The following is a 19,693-nucleotide window of genomic DNA, read 5'->3' on the forward strand; positions in this document are numbered from 1 at the left end:
ACTTTCTGCATATACTCATTCAAAACCTCCAGGCCTTGATACAAATATCACGCAGCCCAGACCTATGTGGAGAAATCGTAACAAAAGTGCATTGATGATTATTTGAAACTCCTAACTTGCAACTACTATTTAATACCATTGAAACTTTACAGAGCATTATTTTGAGATAAATAAATAGTACCTTTGTAAAAATAATATTAAAAACTGTAGAAATACAAAAAACCTTCATCCTCACAAGAAAAACTCTACATATTTTTTGGCTTTTTGTGAGAAGACTTGTTCTATACACTTTCCTATTAAGGTTCTCTAATAAAGGGAAATAGGGAAATTTTTAGATGACAGCTTATAACAATAAAAGTGCTAATGCCAGAATAAAGATGAGAGGCAAAGTATCAGGATGAATTCTGAAACCAGTAAATAAATCTTTGATGAAAATGCTTTGTTGGCATTCCCTAATATTACAATTGTGAAGTAAATGTATTTTTTACAAATAAATTTGCCTTTTGTTTCTATCTATGGCGTAATTACACAAGATATGTCTCCAGCAAGATCACAGAGTACTTTTATTACTACTACTACTACATTGCTTTGTTTGAAAATGGTATTTTTTCTGTGTAACACTCAACCAGTATTTCTATTTAACAGGACTTTTTTTCTCTGAGTTATGTAATGTCTAAATGGCARCTTCCCTCTGCTATTCAGAACTATACCCCTCGCCACGTTACCTTGTAAACTTTCTCATTCTTCACATAAGCAGAAATATTTAAATATGACAGACAACACAAGGATAATGAAAATGAAGACAAACTGAAATTCAAAGTAACGTTCTTTGGAATCCTTAAGTGTAATCATCAATTAGCAGTTAAAAATCTCTATAAAACATGCGTGTGTCACAACAGTAAATAGTAGTATCTCCTGTCCCAGTCTATATCACAAAAGTCTGGAAGAATTAGTCAAACTTACAGACATTAATCACAGTCTAAGCTGAAAATAAAAAATGATTTTTTTGTTGAAATAAAAAATACAATGCTTTTCAAGTCTTTGTATTCAAGTAGCAATGTTTGCATGCATGTTTTTGCTGTTAGTTTCACTAGCTTTTTATTTCTTCCCATAGCATCTTTTATTCAGATGAAATAAATATGCAATAAAAGTAAATAAAATGCTTTGTTTTGTATGAGGGTGACAAAAGACTGACAGATCACAGATTCCCTGTGCAGGTTTTGTATTCATTAGAAGAGCCAGGATCAATAAGAACCAAAGRCATTTTACTCCCCAAGGATAATGCTGTTCAGCATCCCTAGAGTGCTCAGGACTCCGCCAGGCTTTCACTTATTAGCAAGATCATCTATGGAAGTTTGCCATTCACTCATCAAACTTTGCCTTTACCTAAGGGACATTATAAAATATTCCTGCTGWTTTGATACACAAAACTGTTCAGGTTTTCTCATAGCTACTTTTAAAGTACCAAAGTTTGTCTAAGATGCAAATGAAAAACAAGTACAAATGTCAAACTTGACTTTACCGATTTTTATTTTTAGAGAAATCTCTTGTGTTTTCTTTTGGGAGGGAGAGTGAGGGTTATTTAAAAAAAAGAAAAAGAAAAGAAAAAAAAAAAAAAAGCTATTTGAAGCCATAGATATAGAACTCCATCTTTAGTTTAAAAAGAACAAAAGTCAAACTATTGTCTTTAACTTGCTAATTCACATTAGAAAATAGCTCTTTCTTTAGTTTTGAGCACACTGTTCACAGTCCTATGAAATTTCATCTAAAAGATTATGAATCATCTTGTCAAAAGATCTAAGATTGAAATTAGAAGAAAATTTCTAAAAACTATACGTTCACAAGATAAAGGAATATTTCGCATGAAATGAGTGAAATGTTGCTTCAAAAGTGTTGTGTCTAAGACAGAGTCACAAAGCAAAGATGATTAGCGGCATAAGTGAAATTCCACCCCCAAATCATTCCATTCTGTGTCCCTGCTTACAARATCTTCTGGCAGGAGCTAATCTCACGTGGCAGCCCTGATCCAAAGCCATTTGAAGTCACTGGAATGTCCCTTCCTGACTTCAGGAAGCTTTGGCTCGAGCCCACATAGGCTGCAACAACAACACATTTCACTGAACAGTGTTTTAAGAAAACAATAGCTAACTGTGCTCAAATTAGAAGAGAATTTTATCTTCAAATAAAATTCACCTGTTACAGCGATTTGAATTAGTTCCTTACTACTACAATGTTGATGCTCTTTATTTTTTTATAAATAAATATATATATATAAATAAAATAAATATAGATATATAAATAAATAAACTTAACCACAGATAAAACTTTCCACAGGGAGGACATTCCATTTCTTAAGTAGAAGCCACAAACAATAAAACAACAACAACAACAAAACTTTCAAGTCATTAAGTCATTTGCAATGTAATAGTTTCAGGGTATTTTTTTTAAAGCAACATAATTTGCTTAAAGCAACATCAAAGATCATTTTGAAGGCTCATACTAAAGGTTTTCTTAAATGACAGTATATCAGGGTCAAGATAGAAAGACAGATTTGAAGCATTTTCGCAATTAGTAAAACAAACCCAAACTGAGAAGGAAAAAAAAAAAAAAAGCATAAAGAAGATGGTTGGCTGAAGGGAAAGAAGTTTGGTTTTTTTTTTTTTTTTTACTTTGGGGTTTTTTTGGGGGATTTTTTTTTTTTTGCATGTTTTTCTTTTTCCTTCAAATAGAAACTTGATTCTCTACCGAGTTAAGTCAATTGCACAGCTACTATTGGCAGCCAGGAAAGCAGATCAGGACCAAAGTCAGACTCCTATTGTTTTAAAACTGCAATAGGAGTGAGAGTCCTGAAACAGCAATTATTGTTGTAAAAATTGGGGAAATAAAAGCCCCCTGGTGAAATAAAAGCCCCATTGCTATGAAGAAAGTAACTCTTCTCTCCTTTGTAGACAAAAACACAGGCAATAAAGTAGATTAGAAGAGAACCTGGTCCAATGTGCACTGTTATCAGCAGATTTATCCTGGAAAACCAGATTAAATTAGGTCTACCAAGCTGCCCTTCCCAAGTACCTTCTCACTCGCATACTAAATCTACCTACCACAGCTATTCTGGTTGCTTAGTGTGGGGATGATGCCAGGATAGCCACCTTTTGAGACTGATTTCAGTGTTTCATCGTGGAAGGGGAAATTAAATCCTTAAGAATCTGGTCAGACATATAAGACAGTGTTAATTTTCTTTGTTGATGTTCAGCATGTTTAGCTATGCTGACATTATTGCCAGTACTAATCACTTGCAGAAGGGACTATGAGGTGTTTAATTAAAAAAGAAGATAGTTCACACAGCAAAAAGTAATAAATGAGAGAAAAATAAATGGGAGAAAGCACATGGAAAGATTTCCCCAATATACAAATGCTCTACTTCTACCTCCTTCATCCAAGCTACCAGTATCAGCAAACAGAAATAACTAAAATCACTTTAATTACCCAAATAGCTGATCTCTTAGGCTGATTGGATTAATCAAAAATATTTATAAATTTCACTTCAGGACAGCTCTTTTTTTTTCCCTAGTAAAATTAAAAAACAGACAATTTCTCAACATACTTTGTTTTGGTATCGCAAACATTTTGTTATAATACTTGCCAAACGGCATAGCTACTTGACTCAAAAGAAAATACTTCACTCAGCTGTTTATTTTCCTTGATATTATTAAATGTATCAAATTTCTGAAATGAAACATTGTCCTAAAGTGAAAAATCCAGCTTTAGCATAAAAAATCAGAATATGTAGACTTTAGCCATTCATTTTTTCTTCTAATCTACRCAAATTAATATTTTTTTTGTTCACCCTAGAACCACATTTTTGGCAAATCAGCTGTTCATTCGAGTATCCCACTAAGCTTTATTTATCCATTTATCTCATGGATCAGAGCATTTGCTCACACAGCTCTGCTCCCCTCCTCTCTGCTCTTGTTACACAGGCAGCTGGGACACAAAGTGCCCACTGCTGGATATTGCTCACAGGCATCCTCAGACCTGMTCCCTTCTCTCCCCTTTTATTCTACTCCTGCTGCTAACACCTCCTCACCCTGCTAGGGAGCTGGCTTCCTGTTATTCCCCCTTCTCTGGGCATTCCCAGGTGCTGTAAATCACTTCTCTCTGTTCTGCTCGCCCCTATTCCAGCGGATGCTGGAGCCCTGTGAGGGGCAGGATCTTACCTCGGAGCCCCTCTTTGTTGCTGCCTGTGGCCACGCTGGAAGCAGGGAGGGATGGATATTAGGGAAGCAGGAGCCTCCCCTTGCTGTTTAGCAGCGTGGTCTGCAAGGAAAGATAGAGATGCTGCTCTCTCCTCCTCCTCCTCCTTCCCCCCTCGCTGTCCAGCCTCCTCCCTCCTCCTCCTCCTCACCCACAAACTCTGCTCCTATCTGAGCTCCGGCTGGATGCGCTGCCCCCCAGCACCAGCGACCTACGTCAAGCTGCAAACCCTGGGCCCTCCTCCTGCCTTCTGCTYCCCGGGCTCAGGCACCCTCAGCCCTGCTGCCCACCGCCTGTGGGATCTTCCCAAGGGCACAAGTCCTGCGTGGCTCTGGAGGCCAAAGCACAGGCAGGCCCTGGGAGGCTAAAGGGGGACAAAATAGCAGAGGCGAAAGAGTTATAAAATAGAAGGTGCAGAGCAAAGAGCAGAGATATAAAGAATAGGAGGAAATATCCTGGAGAGCAGGAAACTTTGGCTATTTTTATTTGTGAGTATGAAAAAAGTCAGCTCACAGCAGCTTAAACCTGCCATTTGGAAATTAAGTTTAAACATCTATACAGATGAAAGAAAAGAGGCAGCTTGCTATCAGCCAAGTCAGGTTTACCTGTTTTTAAAGTCCTTTGCTCTTTCTCTTTTTCTTTTAAAGAACTTTTCTTAAAGAAGTTTCTAGAGTTCTGCAAAACTAGATTAARTACCAGTATAGGCTGATGATGCAACAGCTAATGAAAGTGAAAAAAATACCACTGATATTTCATTACATGCTATGAAATGACAGTCTTTGAGAAAGAAAGTTGTAAGTGCTCTAACTTTTCATCTCAGGTAATATACGTGCTTGGCTGGTCTTATTTTCATTTTCAGACATTCTTACAAGTAACTTCCCTGGGTGACCAGTAAGYGGTTCACAAAACTCATGTAAAAGTGTCCCTAGCCAGTATGTTCTTCTTAAGGACCTAATTTTAGGCACCCACGGAGCTCCTTTTAAAGTTCCTATGTTTGCTAGAGGACTGTGAAGAGAGGTAGGTGATTTTCAAGGCTTCTAAAAGACCTTATCTGTGTAGGGATGGACCCTTATTAAGTGGACAGGATCTCCCTCTGGAGGCCTTGAGAGGCGCCTGACGTCTCTGTTGACGCATCAGGATACAGCAGCCACTTAGGATATGAAGTTCTTTTTATTGGGTATCTAAAATTAAAAGTTAGCTGCTACAAGACTGAGATCAGACACAATGAATGTGCAGCAAGCTTATGATAAAATCTATCATAAAACTTCCAGTATCTTAATTTCCATTTTCTCATTGTCAGCGGCCCCATAGTCATCTACGAGTCATGATCGATCTGCGTGTGGTTGGCACAAGGCAGTCCACAGGGCAGAGGAGCACCCACTAACCATTATATTAAAATATAAGCATAGAAAATATACACATCCACTAATTAATACAACCTACTGATCACTTACTGAAACATTTGATCAATGTGAAACGCATGAGAACGTATAGTCCTCATCTTCATTCAGCGGTTGGTCATTTCAAATGGTCACCCCATTCGGAAAGGAGAGAGTCCAACAGAAAAACAATACAGAAGGGGGACTACAAACCTGTAATAACTTCATACAAACTGTATTAAATAGGCTAGGAGTCTTTAGACTAGAAAAGAGGTAACCAAGCTGATATACTAAATACATACGGAGTTACAATAATATGGGGAAAGTGACTTAAAAATCATATCTAGTACTTTCTCATAGCACAAGGATGACAGAGCATTCAATGAGATGATCACGAAGCATACCTGAAACAAAACAAATTAGTTGTTTTTCAATCACTTTACAAATTAATTGTGGAACTCACTACTACAAAATATGATAGCAGCCAAAATTACCAATAGTTTCAAAAACAGATCAAATTTACACATAGAGGTTGGTCTATCAGTAGACAGGCCAGATGCAGGGAGCCTTTCAGTACAGGAATTGTCTGAACTCTTTAATCYAAAGGATATTCCCTATCTCTTCCACTTCTTAAACCATTTTACTTCTTACACTAAACTAAGATGGCTTAAAGTAAACTAACTAACTAAACTTAAACTAAACTAAGATGGCTGTTGTTGATGTTCATTGTAATGGAGAGAATATAAACAACATGCTTTGGTACCCTGTATTCTTATGAAGCCAAATTTTCTGTGGCCAATTCTGTGTTCTTTTGAAAAAAAAACATTTCTAACAATTTTATCAGTAACGTGAGATGAAAAATCTCCACATASAGCATCAATTCTATAACAGTAGTCAACTGAGTTTCATAAAGATGAAACATCTGTCCGAACACATGAACATTTTAGAACAACATGCTACATAAAACTTTAAAAAAATATAATCAATAGCAGAGATTTATTAGACCCTTCTTTAAGTAACTGCACAGTTTTCACTGGCCGTGTTCAGCCCAAGTCTTCTACCACACACACTCTAACAGTCTCTACTGTTTCTTCATTGATCAAACAGAAACCATACCCCACTACAAGGATGCAGTAAATGGCACTGAGGGCATGCTAGATGAAAAGCATCACAATTCTCAGGAGAATTACATTAGCACTTAATATAATTTTCCCTCAAGGCTGATTATGCCTTTTAACTTCCAACACCAGGCCATCGAAGGAGGTTCTTAGCTTCATTAGGGCAGTTACACTCTGAACTCTAGTAGCAAAAGACAATGTTGACCTACACAATTTCAAGAGCTGAATCAGATTGCTGGCAGCAGCAGAGCACACAAATGGGGGGAATCGCCCAGGGGTTGGCATTGGCAGCCACGAAATTCTGAATAATCCCAAATACTCATTCCCTGTATCAACAGAGCGGGCACCTGCTTTACACTTCCAGGGTCAGCCAGGAGCTTGATTACTTCAGCTAAAGTATAAATTTTAGCACATATTTTACTTCAGCTACAATCACTCAGCCTCAGTGTTCTTCTATTTTGTACAAAATATCCAGAAGCTTTTTCTAAAAGTTTGCAGAAACTCACTCTGCTTAAAGCCTTCAACAAAAGGCTGATGTGCCCAAATCCACTCTCTTATGGGAAACTACTTGTTTTGCATTATTGAACATATGATATTTTTTAGGTGCCTGTCACCTGTTTTCTAATTTGTCCCTGACTTGGTCTCCGGCCTTCTTAAGCCCTGTAATAAACTAGTGACAAGATTTTGTATCATTCATTTTACAAACATTCCCTGAGGTAACAAAAATTATGTAAGCAACATCATTTAAAAGGAAAACACTAATCCACTATAATCCTCATAGGCAGAGAAAGAGTAAGTGAGAATGTGCCTCTGTCAGTAGTGATATATTTAGGTAACCACAAGAATGAGGATGCAATCACATTATACATAAATATGTACTAGAAATACTATCTTCATTGTGGATTCTAGACTTAGTACTGAACATATTCACAAATASAAATAAAGGTGAGCACCAGGCTCTAATTAACTGATTAAATTAATGTAATATAATGTAACTTTTCTAAAACAGAACTTTGTTACCATTGAAATACTTGAATTTAAGGCATCTTTAACAGCTTTACAGAATTTGTGCTAGCCACCTAACAGATATCTGCTCAAAGTGTTCACGGTCTAATCTGCAGAGGAACGATATAATCCAGTTTTTATGTCCAGATGTTGAATGAACTCCTGAACTTCTAAAGTTCCCYCTTTCAAAATCAGTACATTTAATTATCTGAATCCCAGATTATATAGGCCACCAACTGAATCTAGCCTATCAGGACAATTAATGTGGCTTATTGCCTTTTCTCCCTCTTTTTGTAGGACACACGGTTCTTTCCTACTCCTCATCTAGAACAGCCCTCCTTACATGACCAAAAAGCATTTTTTCCTACTACATGATGTACATGAATCCAATCATTTCTAGAGTAACAAAAGCAAGAACAAAAATCCTCACAATATTTTATTGTGAAACTGGAAATTAATATATCATAAGCATTTTCAGTCACAGAACATGCTTATAACATGACCAAAAATACAGGCATCCTCACACAGGTATGTGACTAAAGATGCCCAAAATTTAATACTTACTCACATTTTAACTAAGTGAAATAAATGTATGTCTGATTGCTCCCAGATGGAGGTTACTGTAGTACTTGTAAGTGCCTCTGAGAAGACCTGTGCCTTATTGCAGCTAGATGGTGGCTAAAAATAATAGCAACTACTGCATCTGTCCTGGGGCCAAGTCCAAAGACAGTGTTAAAATATATAGGCCAAGGCAAACTTGTAGAGAGACCCATAGTCACTGCTAGATCAAGAATTACAGCCAGAAATTAGAGGACTTAAAAAAAAAAAAAAAAAAAGAGAGAGAAATAACATAACAAAATGGCATGAAATTTCATGTCATATAATAATTGTTATTCCAGATGAGTCATGGGAAAGAACTGACCTAGAAAAAGAGAGAAAGAAAAGTCATGGGCCACTTTTTTTTCAAAGAAATTAGATGAATAGGATCATGGTAATGTCACTCACTACATCAGAAAAAGCGGCACTTATAATGAAATAACCTACTATTAATAGTTAAGATTTACCTCTCTAACAGAACCCACTCAAAGTCTCTCAGTGCTTTAGGCAAAACTGAATTTTGCCATCCCATAGGCAGTAACTAACYTCGTACACAGCAGTTTTGACAGATCAAGGACAGGGAATGGAATCAGTGCCCCCCGGTGGCTGCTCGGGAGCCAATGCAACGAGGTGAGCAGGCTCCAAGGGGGGACACTTCAAACTGTCTAGTCAATGCTGGAAATATCGGAAATATTACAAAAAGCTGAARAGCTATTTTCATAGGCAATAAAAGTAAGTGGGTATAACCTACACTCTCAGAGACAAATGTATTAATCAAAGAATTAATGTGGGAGAGATTTAATTTTCAGCTTTACAAGTAAGTTGTAATGCACTAGAATTAAACTATTTTTCAGCAAAATACCATAGCTGAAATTCCTCTCAGTCCAATCAGTTTCTTCCAAATCTGGTTTTCATTTAAAATAAGAATCAGATTTATCACTTTCCATGTGAATGCAGACAAACCTTCCTAAATCTGAATCAGTGTGGGGTTTTTTGAGGCTCAGTTACATATGATCTCAGTTACGGGTCTTCCAGTCACCAATGTGAAAAGAGGGAGCCATATCCTTCTGATGGAGGATGGAATTTTCTGCATAGTGACTAATTTTTAATGAATGGCTCGCATAATATCATTTGTCCTTGTAGAGGCACATAGCACTGAGGCAGGCTAATCAATTTATAACAAAAAAAAAGGGGGGTTGGAATGTGCTTTGTAACTCTTCAAAAGTATCATTTCTATGTATCAGGAGACATGAAGGCCTGATTTGAAGATGCTGATGTTGCTTGTTCGTATTCCCAGGAGAACTGAGACTAGTGCGAACGCAAAGCAACACATCACTGAGGTAAAATGCTGGTGTGACATTCCTGGTTCATATTTGTGTCTTTTTTTCTCTTTAAGGTGATAAATCTATATTGCACTTGGGCAGAGCAGCGGCGGGAGGCCTGGGCGGCAGAGAAGGGTCTGGGGCTGCTGCTCAACGGCAGGTTGAACATGGGCCAGCAGTGAGTGGGCCCTGGTGGCCTGGAGGTCAACGGGCCCCTGGCTCCTATGCGGATCTGTGTGGCTTCTATGGGGATYTGCAGCAGCAGGGAGGCCACCGGCGCCCTGCGCTCGGCACTGGGGAGGCCGCTCCTACAACACTGTGCCCCGTTGGGGCCCTCACTGCATGGAGGACATGGAGGGGCTGGAGCGTGTCCAGAGGAGGGCAGCGAAGCTGGTGCAGGGGCTGGAGCAGAGACCTTGTGAGGAGCGGCTGGAGGAGCCGGGGCTGTTTAGTGTGGAGGAGGCTCCGGGGAGACCTTATYGCTCCCCACAACGACCTGGAAGGAGGTTGCAGGGAGGCCAGGGTCGATCTCTTCTCCAGAATAACTACAGATGGGACAAGAGGAAATGGCCTCGAGTTGCACCAGGGGAGGTTCAGGTTAGACATTAGGAAAAAGTCTACACAGAGAGAGCAGCCAAGCACTGGGACAGGCTGCCCAGGGAGTCCCCGTCCCTGACAACGCCCAAGAAACGCACAGACGAGGTGCTTAGGGRCATGGTTCGACAAGCAGGGTGTTGCAGAGCTTATGGTTGCACTCCGTGATCCTGAGGGTCTTTCCCAACCTAAGGATTCCACACCCGCCGCACAGACACTGCTCCCCCACCCCCCTCAGCCCAACGGCCGCTGCGCAGGGCGGGAAAGGCGGCGAGGGCGGGGCCGGCGCGGGGGCTCCTGGGTAGGGGAAGCGCCGCTCGCCGCCCCGGTGCGGGGTGGGGGGGGGGCGGTTTTGCCGGTGCCGCCGCCGCGACGCTCGGCGCCCCCGGCCCGTGTGCGCGGGAGGCGGGGGGCGATGGCGGCGTCTCCCTCCGCCGTGGCGGGGCCGCCGCGCCGCTGAGCGCCCCCCGGGCGCCGGGAGGAGGAGGAGGAGGAAGGAGGAGGGGCCGGGCAAACATGGCCGCCCCCGCCAAGTGGGAGCGGCTGAGGCCGCTGCAGCCGGACACGCTGCGCGTGAGTGAGCGGCGCGCGGGGCCGCGGAGGGAGGCGCCGGGCGCGGGGCCGGGCGGGCGCGGGGCCGCTTGCCAGGGCGGCGGTGGCGCCGTCCGGGGGTGYTGGGGGAACCCGCCGCGGGCGGCGGCTCCGCTTTGCTTCCCTCAGCGTCCGTGCAGACCGAGTTATCCAGCGCTGTGCGTTCCCCGCGCTGCTTTCGGTGAGGTTATGAAGCACCTGATTAAAAATTGACTTCCTTTTAATTCTGTGCGTGGTTTTATTAACTTCAGCTGCTGGGCTAACGTGGCTTCATAGCACTGCGTTCGTGCCGTGGAAAGATTTCTATGATTTTCCTTTCCTTCAGTAGTTCTAAGTTTCTTACCGCTAGAGAGGATGGATTTGAGGGAGAAGGGGGACAGTGAGTGACCTGCAGGGCCAGCCCAGGTGCTGCCATCCAAGGTTGTCTCCTCGAGTACCAGGAAACTGGGAACGAGGCGTCTGCGGCCGCCGGGGCCAGCGGTGCCCAAGGTGCCGAGGCAGCCAGGGGGGTAACAGCAGAGCGTGGGTGCTGGGCAGCAGGAACACAAACCTCACAACTGGCAGAGGTTACTTTTTGGGGTGTTTTTTGACACTTTGTAGAACAGAGGAGTCCAAGAGCTGGGGCATCTGGTGAGGGTGACTTCACTCCAGCATAGGGATGTGGCATTCAGGGATGTTCCCTTGGGATACGCAGCTAAACAGGCAGATGTATAGAGGCACTGTGGGCAGGGGAAGGTGGGATCTGTGGGAGGTGGAGGTACAAGACAAGCTGCAAAGGAGGAATAGAAACATTGTCTGGACGTGTAGGTCTGGTGTGAGTAAAGCTGCAGCTTATTTTGTGCTAAAACTGGCAAGGAATGTCAAGGGTGGCAAAGTAACTAACTTCTTGTGGTTTAACTTGTAATGTGCCTCTGCTGTTGAATGTGGCAAGTGAGTTAGGGGCAGGAGATCCAAGGAGGCTGAAGCACTTGGACTTTTTGTGTTAGCCTTGAGAAGGAAGGTGCTCTGGGCTATTGCATTTAAGGATGGGGCTCAAGGAAGAGCAGAGCTACTGGTAGGGTGAACTATCAGTTTATTGAGAAATCTCAATCTATACAAACGGAATGGAACCCAACAGGTTCCTCTAGAGGAGTCTGGGAGAACTGGCTGATGTAATTGTGAGATTGTTCTCTATCATTTTCAGGAGGTTGTGGAGATCAGGTCCAGCTTGGTGGTTAGCCACAGTTCAGCCTTTCGAAAACCATGGAACAAGTTCTCTTGGAAGGCATTTCTGGGAGAAGRAGACAGAAAGGAGAAGGAGCCAGGGAACAGCCAGCATGACTTCTTACTTGGCCAAATGGATTGTCATCTTTGAAAGAACTAAGTCTGTAGGCAGAAAATATTGGATATCATCTACTTGAGCAAGACTCTGGAAATAGTGCCCTGTGGCATCCTTGTCTTCAAGATGTGATATTACAGATAGGCAGCTACTAGATCCATGAAAAACTGTCTGGATCATCAGGCTCATAAATAGTGGTTAATGGTTTGTGTTTCACCTGGGAGCAGGTTACAAGTGGAGTTTCTCAAGGATCCAGCATCTCTCTTATTTAATATCTTTATTGATGATCTGGAGGAGGACCTGGGTTCRGTTTTAGGGACTCAGAATGGAAAGGATGTCAACAAACTTGAGTGCTGCCAGCAGACATCCACCAGAAGTGGTGTGGGGATTAGAGCAYGTAAACTCTGAGGGAAATGGGCTTGTTAAGCCATAGAAGTGCCCCAGTACTTAATAGGAGGCTCTTGCTGGAACCAGACATTTAACAGCAGGACAAGGAAAGTAGAAAACAGGTATGAATTGAAATAAGAGAGATGAGAGAGATTCCAGCTTGGTATAAGGAGAAATTTTTCCCTGTGAGAACAGATAAGCAGTGAAAGAAGGTGCACAGAGAGATGCAGCCTCTTACTGAAGCTTAGAAGCTTTCAATATCCACTTGAGTAAGGCTGGTCTGATGAAGATCTTTACGTATAGATATTATAGTTCACTTTTGAACAGAGGGCTAGAATAGAGACCCCCTGAGGACTCTTGCAACTGGAATGAATGGGTCTGTGAATTTGAAACTCTTCCTTTTGCCTGAGTTAGGAAGGGGRAAAGGAAGGGCATAGTTGGGATGGTCATGAGAGTTTCCACACTCTGCTAGTCTGAAAGTCTAGTACAAAATAACTGTGTAATCTGAGTGCCTTTGGTATATGAACTGTTACAGGGAATGTTTGAAACTGGTGTTTACAGAATTTATACGGATACTGCTTTTTGTTGGGACAATTGCCAAAGCACTAGGGAGTTTTGGTGGCATTTCCTGTTTTCCAAGGCAGAGGAAGATGTGTTGAGATTAAAGCTTGAAAATCTTGACAGAAGCTGATAAGTGAGTATTTCTCCTTTCCAGTAGGGTTCCTTCACAGCAGTACTGGCTGAGTTATCAGTGATGTGGTCCCTCTAGCATCTATAGCTGAGGTGGGGGGTTTCATCTGCAGAAGTTTCATGTAGATGAAATCCTGTAACGTTAGTTGTCCTTTTAATTCTGCAGCCACCAATGATCAACCTGAATGTGGAAGATGAGCTACAGTTTGGAAGAAGTAAGTTCTTCATTCTATATGTAAAGATTATCCTTAAAGTATTTTTTTTTACAATGTCAAGTATGTGCTATAAAGCTATGTATCTAATAAAGACAGAAGAATGCTGCATACTCCATGAAACGACAAAGATCATGCAACACATTCTTAGTTTTTCTGTTTTCATTGCATCTGCTGCAATTGAACCTCAAACCTTYTACAATGAAAGTGAGCTTAAGGGAAAAATGAGTTAGAGAAGTGGAGCATCATGCTGGAAAAATYTGTATTTCAACTGGCATTAACAAATGTAACAAACACAAGCTTAAGTGATTTTTTTTGTCTTTTTTCTTACTCGCTGTACATTTTCTTAAAATAAGAGTCCAAACTGATTAGTGATTTCTTGAATCTGTCAGTTCATATTCAACTGTTCACACAAGCTTGCAGCTGTGAAACAGATATGATATTCCATGAGTAAAAGTGCACGTTCCTTTTGAATGAATATGATATACCATGAGTAAAAGTGCACGTTTTATTTATCCTGAGAAAAATGTTGAAGATTATGAAGAAGAATGTGCTTCGTAGGGGGATTTCCTTATGTTTGCGTGTGTATACACATACGGTCCCTTGAAGCATAACACTACACCACTTAGTGACACCATTTGGTTGSATGAGAAATACCTAGTTTGCTCTGCAGGAGAAGATGCAGCAGGGTTTGTAACAGCAGGGTTTGCCAGTCTTTCATTGACTYCTTGACCTCTGCACAAGCATGGAGACTATTTGGTGCCTTAAAAGCAAATATATGTGTGTAACGTCCTAAAACCAACCAAACTCACCAGAAACTCTTCTGCTGTTCCTGAGAATATGCTGATTGCTCTCACCAAGATGAGGATAGTCTCTAAAGCCAGGATAAGGCTTGAACTGTGAAGTTATTTGAGAGACTGCTGGTTGAGACTGCTGGGGCCAAAAGGATATGAAGAACCATTTTAACTGTCCAATAGAGCAAGTATCAGAGTTCCAGTTCCCAGGCAGGACTGTGGCAGTACCTAATATGCTAATTTAGAACTGAGCTAAGTTTTTACTAGTATTCACTTAGTAGCTTGAGTCTACATAGGCCAGTGAATGTGTGGTTATATAACTATTGATATGCTTGTTAGCATGAAATTTGAAAGCCTGAGGATGCACAATTGCATTTAAGTACATTTTGTTTTGCAGTAACTGTATCTGATCAACAGACTTTATATGGTGCTGTGTCAGTTTTGTAAATAGCGGTAGTGTTTCAAGACTTTTGTCTTCACTGACCTTGTTTTAAGAACTACTTRATGTTGTTGCAGTAATTTACACTGAATATTGTATCAAATCTTTCCAGAGACACTGAAAGTCACAAGGCCTCGATTTGATGCATCCCTGGTTTATTTGACCCGAAAATTCATGGATCTTGTCAAAACAGCTCCAGATGGTGTCCTTGATTTAAACGAGGTAGCAACAACTCTTGGCGTACGAAAACGAAGAGTATATGACATCACCAACGTGTTGGATGGAATCCACTTAATTCAGAAAAGATCTAAGAACCTTATCCAGTGGGTGTGAGTTGGCTTTGAAACTTCAAGTTTTTGAAACAATGAAAAACAGCATGCTAAGTAATGTTTATCATTTCAAACTCTGAGTGTTTTTAAGCATATTTAATTACTCATGATAAATGAAACTATCCTAAATAGTTTCGGACATGAAACTAATAGTTTGAGCCTTTAAACTGTCTGCATTGCATACTATAATAATGAATATCAAGTGGGGGGGGAAACAACTGTGGAGTGTATTTCAGCCGAGTAAAACATTCCAGAACTCCATGTCAGTTCTTATTAATACACTTTCTGTATTTAATAAACATACTCTTATTTATATAAACATAGTAGACAGCTTTCCTGCTCTTTTAGAGGTTCTGATCTTGATCAAGTTGTTGGAAGGGCACCAGAACAACAAAAACTTAGAGATGAACTTTCTGACTTGTCAGCCATGGAAGAAGCTCTGGATGAATTAATCAAGGATTGTGCTCATCAGCTGTTTGAACTTACAGATGATAAAGAAAATGCAAAATATCCTTTCAACTCTTACATCACCTTATCTAGCCTATGACTTGGGTTACTAGTACTCAAGTGTCTAGTAATAGCAGCTACCATAGGTAGGCAATAACACTTGGTTATGGGCATAGTCATGTATCAGCTCTTTTCTCATCAGCTACTACCTAATATTACAAAAGCAACTTCAGCTGAACTATTTACTGCTTTTCTTAAGTAGGTCTGTTACTTCAGTGGTACTTAATTATCATACTCGGCTTCTGCCCACTAACAAATCACTTTACAGAATCCTTGACCAAAGTATACACTAGCTTATGTGACATATCAAGATATCCATAGTATTCAGGCATTTCAAGAACAGATTGTTATTGCAATCAAAGCTCCAGAAGAAACAAAATTGGAAGTACCAGCTCCTAAAGAAGTAAGTTTTATACATTTCTCTCCCCCAAGGAACAAATGCACCAGAATCTGATCTTGCAACAGCAGTCAGTAGTTGACTTCAATTTCTTAGTCCTGTGTAGCAAATATTAGTACCTCCATTTTCCTGTGTTGCAGCTATAGGCAGTAAGTATAGCAGTCTGCACAACTTTGGTTTACCTACATTATTAAACAATAAGCATGTCTGAGCTTTAGTTATTTAGTTTTGCTGAAGATAATGGACCAGTTGTAATAGTGTTACTTATTTTCAGGATCAGAATGTGTTTGGTAATGAAAATACCAAGATACTGTTAACTTTAATATACTAAAAGGGATACACTAACCAGAAGAAGATAATAAAATAAGCATAATTTGATAATGTTTGATAAGTATTTTTCTATTGCTTAATGAATAGACATTTATTGTCATATAATACTGAAGTAGGATACACACAGTAGCCAAATCAAAAAGTTTTGACACTGTAGTAGACCATGCCAGGATGGAATTTCTGTCCTGGTGGGGTCTGTTGAAAAATAGGTAATTGATCTGTAAGATTTATTGTTTTGTTTATATGCAAGTCCTTGTCTTATAGGATAGCATAGAAGTGCATATAAAGAGCACGAAAGGACCTATTGATGTGTATTTATGTGAAGTGGAACAAGATAAGCAAGGTACCAAAACTTTTGAAGATATGGATACTGTGACGTCGGAAATTAAGCCATCGGTACCTCCAGACGAAGGTAACATCTTCTATTCACAGATTTTTTTTTTTTTTGAAGCGCATAATAATTAAAAGCAAGTGTTATTCAATTCTAATAAAGCAGAAAACTGTACAAGTGTAATTTTCCAGGCATGATTTGAGTGATTTTAGCTGTGTGGGAGCAGAGGAAGTGCCTGAAAGGGAAGGTTATGGTGTTGCGTTACCACCGGCGAGCAGAGCCCGGCGGTGCAGCTAGAGATCAGCTGGTGCAAGGGCTGAGATTGGGCCTCGGGTAACAGGGTGAGCCGCTTCCACCCCAAAAGCGGGGCAGGCCTGCGGGGAGACGGTGTTTTAAGCTCCTGAAACACAGTTGGCTCTCATTCTGCCTCTCAGAGCCCCGGTGTTGCAGGATGTTGCTTTTTAAAAATAAGCATGGCAGGAATTACAGTAGCTCAGAACACAAAAGATTATTCATTTTTTATATTATATTCAGAAATGCACCTTACTAGTTGATAGGAGATGACCTTTTAATTATTTTTATTAACTCCTACTTTGCTCATGAAACAACTTTTCGCCGTTGTTGAGGCTTTTATATATATATATATATATATATATTTTTTTTTTTTTTCCTCTCCTTTCTTTACCAAAATAAATCATAGTTATAGTTCAGAATGAGAAAATGTGACCAGGAGAGAATTTAAGATTTGCAGCAGCTAGCTTGGAAATGTATATTGCCGTAGTAAGAATAGCGAATATTCTTTTCTTTAAAGATGATTTGAGGGAATGCAAAATATCAGTAATGTAGTTTGGAATGAGTGGATTTGCTTCAGCATTGTGGCATAAGCCAAGTTTATCCATTTTAGAAGAGAATTATATCATGGCTGATAACCTGTGTATGATGTGCAAAACGGAACTCTGTGGGTGATACATTTAGCAGAATGAGAAACACATTCAGACTTTGTGTGCTTTCTTTCAGTGTGCAAGTCTTAGAAGGGAATGTCCTTTATGAAATGGCTCTAGATATTTTATATTAAAAGCAGGTACAGTGCACACGAGTGCAGTGCCTTCTCAGAAACACATTTCCTGATGACAATCGTCTTTTTCCATTTCTCTTTCAGAGTGAGATCTCCAGAAGCAAGCTGCGAGATGTGAGAGATGAATTACCACTCAAACTCTAATGCAGAATGTAAATATCTGTGTTATAGAACCTTTTCAGAACTGCTTGGAACTGCAAACTTACTGACCTGAAATGCTGCAAAATATTTTAAATTTAAAACAGCAGTGGGTTGGTTGACTGCTTATCCTCCTAAATTAAAAGAAGACAGTTCCTAGAGTTGTGTTTAGGAGTTTTGTTTTCATATTTGCATGTGATCTACAGCGTTTGGGGAAAATGGCCCTTTTAGCTTATGAAATAACTTTGAATTGATGGAAAACATAGGCAAGGAATAACTTGTAAAAATGAAGATCCAAAAACTATTCCTGAACAATCCACGATCCTTGTAAGAATGTATATAATGAAGAAATGCACTTTTCAGTTCTGAAGCGCACTGCTGTTAAACAGAAATGTCAAATACAGGTGTAACAAGGACCTGGTGTATTGGAAGCCTTCAGTGTAAGGAGCAAGATGTAAATATAATGAATGTTTTGCCTTACACCGTGTAGGTGCTGCTTGCATCGTTTGCATCCAACTCTGCAGGAACTGCGGTATCAACCCTGAGGTTAAAGAAGGGGGCTCTTCTGTATATATTGATACCAGGTCTARGTAGTTGTTGGTGTAGATTTATCGAGATGATTTGCATTTCTGCCTTGTACAGCAAATAAAAATAAAATAAGCTTTTAAAAAATGGTCAGCCTAACAGTACTAAAGTTCATTTTGGGGCTTGTCTTCAAACTGTTTTAATGCACTGGATAACTACAAACAGTAAAACTGATCAGAATTTTTTTTAATTCTGATAAACATGGTGCTGACAGTAGCTTTTCGATCTGATTCTTGTGATGCCACAGTGTGCTAGCGGTTGTCAGAAAAAAAACTTGATTAAGTGCTTAAATTGGTCACTTATTGTCTAAAATACATGTATGGCATAGCTTGAAACTTTATGGCTTCTCCTTGCAAAACTGACAAATACTCAAAAACTTCACAACTACATTGAACTTCTCTGTTCATCTGTCTTCCATATCAGCACAACGAAGCTTTACAATTTTGAGCCTGGTTATGCTTAGTGAATTAACTGTTCTTGTGCAACTGATAGACTTAGCCTCATGTCCAGCTTTAGAAGGTGCATCTTCATAGTTTCCTCTGGCAGATGAAAAAAGCAGGTGAGGAGAAAAAGGAAAAACCCTCAGAACACGAGTACTGGGTTTTCCAGACAGGAGAGCGTCAGCAYCTGCCCATTTTTCTCTAGCTGTTGAGATCTAATCACAGTTGGTCACATTAAAGCCAGCACCACCTTCCCTGCCCACCGCATCTAACCAGCATCTCTGCAACTGTTTCATGTAGACACTGTGAAATGAGATGTTTTATATTCTGTTAATGAAGTGGAATGATTGCCTGAAGAGATGAAATTCGCATTCATAAAGATTCAGAGTCAATTTATCTGCTCAGTTTGTTAGTTTTTAAGCGTTAGGGGAAGACTAAGCTATGTGTTGCAAAGTAATACTGACTTTATGTTCTAAAAACTGCCAGCTCCAGATGATGGGACCTCACTGTTGGATGCTCTCCTTGTGCTTCTCTATAAAACACAAACTACGGGCTGAGCCGTGGCAATAATAAAGCAAACTGAAAGCATATTTGGTAAATTAATGGCAGTAAAAATGGGGAAGATGCTCCATGAAGAAAGCTAGAGGGATGGCTGTAAAATAGAGAAATGAAGATTTTGTATGTAACTGTCTTCTCTCTAGGAGGCAGAATTGCAGGTTTGTTTTTGCACGAGTGGTTTGACTGGAGGGAGGTCGGTGGAGGGRAACTATGTGCAAGGGAAGCAGCAGCTCCCCAGGCTGCTTCAGCTCCTTRGGTTCCTGCCACTTGCTCTGAAACGTGGAACAAATCCCAGCAGGACMCGAG

The 19,693-nt window shown here is 40.4% G+C and overlaps 1 protein-coding gene across 3 annotated transcripts; it reads left to right on the forward strand.

Moving 5' to 3' along the window:
• The first annotated feature begins 10,760 nt into the window (after window positions 1-10,760).
• Window positions 10,761-18,370, forward strand: E2F6 (E2F transcription factor 6). Of its 3 annotated transcripts, none has more exons than XM_026037082.1 (7): window positions 10,761-10,839; window positions 13,419-13,467; window positions 14,810-15,026; window positions 15,375-15,533; window positions 15,822-15,936; window positions 16,525-16,672; window positions 17,751-18,370. In XM_026037082.1, exons 1-7 carry the CDS (start codon window positions 10,783-10,785, stop codon window positions 17,753-17,755), a joined length of 750 nt encoding a protein of 249 aa, XP_025892867.1. In that variant the 5' UTR covers window positions 10,761-10,782; the 3' UTR covers window positions 17,756-18,370. The 3 variants fall into 3 exon arrangements, with proteins under 3 accessions (XP_025892867.1, XP_025892868.1, XP_025892869.1); XM_026037083.1 differs by having other exon boundaries at window positions 14,810-15,020; XM_026037084.1 differs by lacking the exon at window positions 17,751-18,370 and having other exon boundaries at window positions 16,511-16,555.
• The last annotated feature ends 1,323 nt before the right edge of the window (window positions 18,371-19,693 follow it).

The sequence above is a fragment of the Nothoprocta perdicaria genome, unplaced genomic scaffold, assembly GCF_003342845.1.
Source record: "Nothoprocta perdicaria isolate Ctin4 unplaced genomic scaffold, notPer1 scaffold_19, whole genome shotgun sequence".
In the NCBI taxonomy this organism is placed as follows: domain Eukaryota; kingdom Metazoa; phylum Chordata; class Aves; order Tinamiformes; family Tinamidae; genus Nothoprocta; species Nothoprocta perdicaria.